This window comes from Onychomys torridus, chromosome 8 (assembly GCF_903995425.1).
Source record: "Onychomys torridus chromosome 8, mOncTor1.1, whole genome shotgun sequence".
NCBI classification, from domain to species: domain Eukaryota; kingdom Metazoa; phylum Chordata; class Mammalia; order Rodentia; family Cricetidae; genus Onychomys; species Onychomys torridus.
In genome coordinates, this window is record NC_050450.1 from 85,621,299 (window position 1) to 85,627,796 (window position 6,498).

Sequence of the window (6,498 nt, forward strand, 5' to 3'; positions counted from 1 at the left end):
AAGGGCAACTCCCAGGTTTCGGGCAACTGGGTGGATTGACTGAGCTGGGAAGGTGACATGAGGGTGGAGAACAGGTTTCAGGGCAGAGACTCATGCGCTACAGTGGGCAAGGAGCATGGGGACTTCCCATGTGACATGCAAATTGGGGAGAGGGGTGTTGCTGAGCAGGCTATGAGCCATTCAAGACTGGGCTGGTGCCTACTGCAGGCTGGCACTGTACAGTTGGGAGTTGCCATGAGCAGTCAACTGTTTAAGGTCACGGGTGTGCATGGTGTCCCTGCAGGAGGTGTGCAGGGCGAGGGGAGCTCAGAACAAAGCCCTGAGGCCCCATTGTGCCAGGCAGTCTCCTTCTTGTTCTCTGTTGCCTGTTGAGCTAGGACTGATGATTTGCTGTCTGGATAGGTGGCTGGTCAGTGCCGTCCTGTGGGGTACTGTCAGGATAGGTGGCTGGTCAGTGCCGTCCTGTGGGGTGCTGTCTGGATAGGTGGCTGGTCAGTGCCGTCCTGTGGGGTGCTGTCTGGATAGGTGGATGGTCAGTGCCATCCTGTGGGGTGCTGTCCGGATAGGTGGATGGTCAGTGCCGTCCTTGGCTACTGCTTGCTAAGCACATCTCTCCCTTCCACCATGTCTCCAGACAAATGTCTCCAAGTGGCAGTTCATCCTTGGTAAGAAAGAACTGCAGGTTGGGGCTGAGGACATGGCTCAGTGGTTAAGAGCACATGTTCTTCCTGCAGAAGATCCAGGCTCACTTCCCAGAACCCACATGACAGCTTACACCATCTGTAACTCCAGGCCCAGGGGATCTGACTTCTGCAGCCTCCAAGCGCATATATGGTGCACATACATGTAGACAAAACACTCATACACATAAAATAAAAATGGCGTAAAATAAAATGAACTACAGGTATAGAGCATGGATGAAAAACTGTGAAGGGGCCCAAGAGAGAGAGAGAGAGATTGAGGAAAAGGCCACAACATGGACCTCGTATGTCAGAGGCATTGAAAGGGAAAGAGAGGTTAGGCTTGATGGAACATGTTTTTAATCCCACCACCGAAGCGGCAGAGGCAGGTGGACCTCTGTGAGTTCGAAGCCAGCCTGGTCTACATAGTGAGGTCCATGATAGGTAGGGTTACACAGAGAAATCCTGTTTCAGAAAAAGAAAGAAAGGAGGAAAAAGAGGAGGCGGCTGCCTGAGTCAAATGCTGCCATGGAGTAGTGAGGCGAGGGTCAGAAATAGCCACTGACTTTGGGGACATTAAGATCCCAGATGCTCCTGAGAATGGCTTCCAGGAAGGACACCCTCTGTGGAGTCTTGAGGGAGAGTCAAGATGCTGGGGAAGGGCAGCCTTCCAAGACTGTTGGCAGCTCCTGACCATCACATTTTTATTGAGGGGTAACATGTGAGGCAGGGTGTACACAGGGGATGTCAGGGCTCAGGGTGTACACAGGGATGTCAGGGCTCAGTGCTGTCTGGAGCCCCTGTTCCTTCTCCCAGCCTCTTCCAGGTCCCTGCCTGGCAATGCTGGCATTTGGAGTAGGAAGAGGTTGGCATCTTGGGGGTCTGAGTGGTAGGTAGAGAGATCTGGGCAAGCGGGCAGAGAGCCCAGCATGGGGCTGTTGGCTGGAGGCTGCCCAGGTGTATGTGGAGAGGCGGGGTCTGTCTCCTCTGTAGTCCATGGCTGCTACTTCTCAGCCCCGGGCAGCCCTGTGGCAGGCCTCACTCTCATCGCTTCCCTGTCTCTCCCACCCTGTGTCTCCTTGCAGAAAGCGGGCGGCGGCCTGCGCCAGTGGAAGCGTGTCTATGCTGTGCTGCGGGCACGCTCGCTCTCCTGGAGCAAGGAGCGGAGGGAGCCCGGGCCGGCGGCTGCGGGGGCTGCGGCGGCCGGCGCAGGTGAGGACGAGGCGGCGCCCGTCTGCATCGGCTCCTGCCTGGTGGACATCTCCTACAGCGAGACCAAGAGGAGGCACGTGTTCCGGCTGACCACCGCTGACTTCTGTGAATATCTCTTTCAGGCTGAGGATCGGGATGACATGCTGGGCTGGATCAGAGCGATCCGGGAGAACAGCAGGGCCGAGGGCGAGGTGAGGCCCTGGGCTCATGCCCAGCGGGCCACCAGGGCAAGGCAGGGGCAGGGCAAGGCAGGCCTCCGCCCAGCTGCTGTGACTTGGGGTGGCCACTCCGAGCCTCACTCCCTTTCCTAGAAAATAAAGCTATTGCGAGTCTACCTTGGGTCTCCCTACCTGGGTTTGGGTGTGAGGACAGACACACAGTGACTGCAGGACAGCTGGCATCCTCAGGGTCCAGTGACCAGCAGATACAATAACAGTTGCAGTAAAGACAGTTACTGTTATTGTCTGGACTGCCTTGGGCAAGCTCTGGCCCAGAGAGGTCAGCTCCAGGGCAGCCATAGCCTCTGGCAGGACAGAGTGGACAATCTCCCATGGAACAGGTTACAGAATGAGCTGTACTGCCCAGATGTACTAAGTTGGGGGACAGTCTCGCTGACCTTAACAGAGGCTTAGCCTTTGGCAGCAGGTAGGCAGGGGTTAGGCCAAGTGATTTGGTGGGGATTTGGAGACAGCTAAAAAAACCAAAACCAAAACCCAAACCAAAACAAAAAACCAACAATAAACAACTGGCATCTCTCTTTGGAATTACCAATGTCTTCCCTTGGTCTGATCTGCCCAGAGGTCATTTGCCACACCTGTGCAGAGGAGGTCTGTGTCCACCAATGGTGGTGTGCCTAGGTTCCACCCAGCTGGCACCTGGGTGGCCCTCTTTCTGAGGACAAGTCCTTTCACTGATGGGCTCCTCCCCTCCTGAGGAGCCTGGATCCCCTGTTCTGGAGGCCTGGCCAAGCTTTCTCTTTAGTTACTGTAGCAGCGGCCTCTCTTGGTTTGCCTTCCATCCCTGACAGGCCGGAGAGGAGTACTATACCCAACCCCGAGAACTGCCTTGTCTAGCTCCACTGTGGTTATTGCTGAGATGGCTGAGGCTCGGAGGTGTCAGATGGCTTACCCAAAGTCACATAGCTGTCCAGGGAGTCTAGCCCTGGCCTCTGGCCATCCAGGGTCAGTGCTGTCCACCTGGTGGATTGAGGCAAGGCTGAGGCAGGGGCCAGGGCGGGGAGCCTTGGTGGAGGTGGTCTGCGGGCACTGACGTGGCTTCTCTCTTCTCCTCCGCTCAGGACCCCGGCTTTGCCAACCAAGCTCTGATCAGCAAGAAGCTTAATGATTATCGGAAAGTGAGGTAAGGCCTGTTCTCTAGGAGCAGCCTGTGGTAGGGAAGGAGTCCTGCAAGCTTGGGCGTTCCCAGGCAGACAGCCCTGGGGAATTGTCTCTAGCTGGAGGGGATAGAGGCCAGTGAGAATGGCATGCTGGGTCACCCCAGATGAAGACACCTCCTCCTTCTTTTTCCCTCTGCAGCCATAGCTCTGGGCCCAAAGCCGATTCCTCCCCTAAAGGCTCTCGGAGCCTGGGAGGCCTCAAGTCTGAATTCCTCAAGCAGACTGCAGTCCGCGGCCTCAGAACTCAGGACCAGCCTGCAGGAAGCAAGGGTAGGAGGACTGGGCCCACTGTGTGTGCTTGTGCTGGGCAGTGTGTGTCCAGGGTGACTGCGCACATCTGCCCTAAGTGTGAGCCTGTGAGGGTCTGGATCCTCAAGGCTTCAGGCTGGAAGTTCCTGGAGCCCAGCTGACTTCCACAACATTCTGTTGGATGGTCCTCTGCCCTCTGCTTGTGTCCTTTGGGAATGGGAGGGTTACTCTGCCGGAAGTGCCCATCTTTATGCTCTGGGCTATTAGGAAGCACTTCCCAGGCAGGAGAGATGGCTCAGTGGCCAAAAGCACTTTCTGCCCCTCCAGAGGACCCTAGTTGGGTTCCCAGAGCTCACAACTACCTGTAGCTCCAGCTTCGGGAGACCCAACACCTCTGACATCTCTGGGTACCTACACTCGTGCACACCCACACAACCCTTGCATACACACATACATTTTTAAATGTCAGCCATGGTGGTATGTTTTTGTAATTTTTTTTCCTGTTTTTGTATTTTTAAAGATGTATTTATTTGTCGGGCGGTGGTGGCACACGCCTGTAATCCCAGCACTCGGGAGGCAGAGGCAGGTGGATCTCTGTGAGTTCGAGGCCAGCCTAGTTTACATAGCTAGTCCAGGACAGGCTCCAAAGCTACAGAGAAACCCTGTCTCGAAAAAAAAGAAAAAGAAAAAAAAAAAAGATGTATTTATTTATTATGTATACAGTGTTCTGTCTGCATATCCACCTGCAGGCCAGAAGAGGGCACTAGATCTCATTATGGATGGTTGAGAGCCAACATGTGTGTGCTGGGAATTGAACTCAGGACCTCTGGAAGAACAGCCAGTGCTCTTAACCTCTGAGCCATCTCTCCAGCCCTTTTTCCTGTTTTTTCGAGAGGGTTTCTCTGAATAACAGTCTTAGCTACCCTGGAACTCACTTTGTGGATCAGACCGGCCTCGATCTCATAGAGAATTTTTTTTTTAACTTTTTTTTTTTAAAGAAAGCATTTCTTTTGGTCATGACAAAATGTACAACACATTGCCACTTCACAGGTCGGTCCTTGAGGCCACCAACAACCATTATGGAGCCGTGGTCTCCTTCCTGGGGGCTAAGCACCTCATCTTTTAAACCCTCTCTCAGTGGGTGTCATTTTTAACACCGTAGTTTTTTGGTGAAGCCTGTGTCCTAGTGTGTGGCTGTGGCATTGAATGGTGAGACCCTTTGGGCTCCTCCAGCTGACCTAGTTCTTTTACCACTGTTCATCCCAGAAGACAGTGCTGCAGCTCCCAAAACCCCCTGGGGTATCAACATCATCAAGAAGAACAAGAAGGCTGCCCCAAGGGCATTTGGGATCCGGTTGGAAGAGTGCCAGCCTGCCACTGAGAACCAGGTAGGTCCCCGCGTTGCTTGAAGCGGGCAGTGCATGGAAGGTCCAGGCAGGGAACCAGAGCTGTAGGAATGTGGCACTAGCCTGTTCCTCCTATACACAGCCTCGTGGCCAACTCAAAGAGGGGATCCCCGAGTCCTGCAGGGGCCCTCCTGAACTGAGGCCCACCCTCTCTTGACCCTTCTAGGTCAGTGGTGAAATGCTCGTGTTAGTTCTGACCCTCAGAAGGGAGGCAGTCAGAGCTTCATCGAAGTCCTTGGGTGTCCTGCAGCAGCTCTGGGCTGTGTGCTCTCCTCACATCAGCCTTCTGCGACTTCCAGCCACATCCCTAACCCCTCTCCTCTGTCTGCGCCCCCAGCGTGTCCCCCTGATTGTGGCTGCCTGTTGTCGTATTGTGGAGGCGCGGGGGCTAGAGTCCACTGGCATCTACCGGGTACCTGGCAACAATGCAGTGGTGTCTAGCCTGCAGGAGCAGCTCAACCGTGGGCCCAGCGACATCAACCTGCAGGATGAGGTGGGTGTGGCACGGCTGCTTGTAGAGTCCTGTGGCCTGTCCCGTGGCCCTCACTGTGGCCACTCTAGATATCCTCATTGTTGGGCCCGAGTGTCCAGGGGGCGGGAGAAAGCCTGCCCAGTCAGAATGTAGCAGAATACAGGGGCTCTGGACCACCGGGAGTCAAAGGGAGGAGAAGCAGTGACTTGCACCAGAGCACCATGGAGGATGTGGCCTTGGTCCCTGCTCCATTTCCTACACCATCTGTGTCCCCTGACCCAAGGGCCTGCGGGTGTTGGAGCCCAGACCTCCTGACACCTGTGTGCCCAGTTCTGCCGGCCACCTCTACTGGAACAAGCTCCTGGGGACCCTCTGCAGCCAGTCCCCACTATCCCTGCTCCTCCATGACTCCGATTCCACCCCTGTTCCTCTGCTAAGGACTTGGACGCATTGCTGTTTTGCCTTGACAGTAGCCTGTCACTGCTGAAGGCCATGCATCCCCCAGCAGTATCTTCTTAGGCTGCTGCTGCAAGCATCCTGGGGCACCCAGGCTGGGCAGGAGCAGAGCCTGGCCCTGGGCACCAGGCTACAAACACACAGTGGACACTTACATGCTGGATCAGTGTCTCCACGATCTTGTAGCGGTCTGGCATGTGGGTCACCATGTCTGTCATGTTGTCTTCAGATGTCCTTACCAACGTTGGCCCGAAGACCAGAGCCAGGTTCCGGGGCTCCATCTGGGTTGAGGAGGGAAAAATCCCAGGATCATTGCTTTGAGCACGACCATTGGTACCTTTCACTCCAGGTCACTGAGACTCCCATCCCCAACCCTGATATGTCCTGAGATTAGGGGCTGAACATCCCACATGGGCATGGAAAGGTTTGCCAAGTGAAGTACAAGCCAGATGTTTAGCCTCTCTCATTTCCAGGCCTGGCAGCCACGATCAGTGCCCACCTCACACACCCATCCAGGGTAGCCCTCGTGGTTAGTGACAGTATGGGGATTCTGGTGTGGGAGACATGTTGGAGATTCTAGTGTAGTTTAGAACAAGGAGGAATCCCTTTATTCCTCTCCTATTCTCA

General features: G+C 55.0%; 1 protein-coding gene across 1 annotated transcript in view; it reads left to right on the top strand.

The window, feature by feature from the left end:
* The window catches only part of Arhgap23 (Rho GTPase activating protein 23), an 87,236-nt gene that overhangs the window by 49,071 nt on the left and 31,667 nt on the right, over nt 1-6,498 (top strand). Inside the window, exons 12-18 of the mRNA XM_036195296.1 lie at nt 1,766-2,083; nt 3,190-3,251; nt 3,428-3,558; nt 4,804-4,925; nt 5,281-5,436; nt 5,699-5,884; nt 6,101-6,204. Of these exons, the coding sequence (XP_036051189.1) occupies nt 1,766-2,083; nt 3,190-3,251; nt 3,428-3,558; nt 4,804-4,925; nt 5,281-5,436; nt 5,699-5,884; nt 6,101-6,204 (1,079 nt within the window). The remainder of the gene's footprint in view (nt 1-1,765; nt 2,084-3,189; nt 3,252-3,427; nt 3,559-4,803; nt 4,926-5,280; nt 5,437-5,698; nt 5,885-6,100; nt 6,205-6,498) is intronic.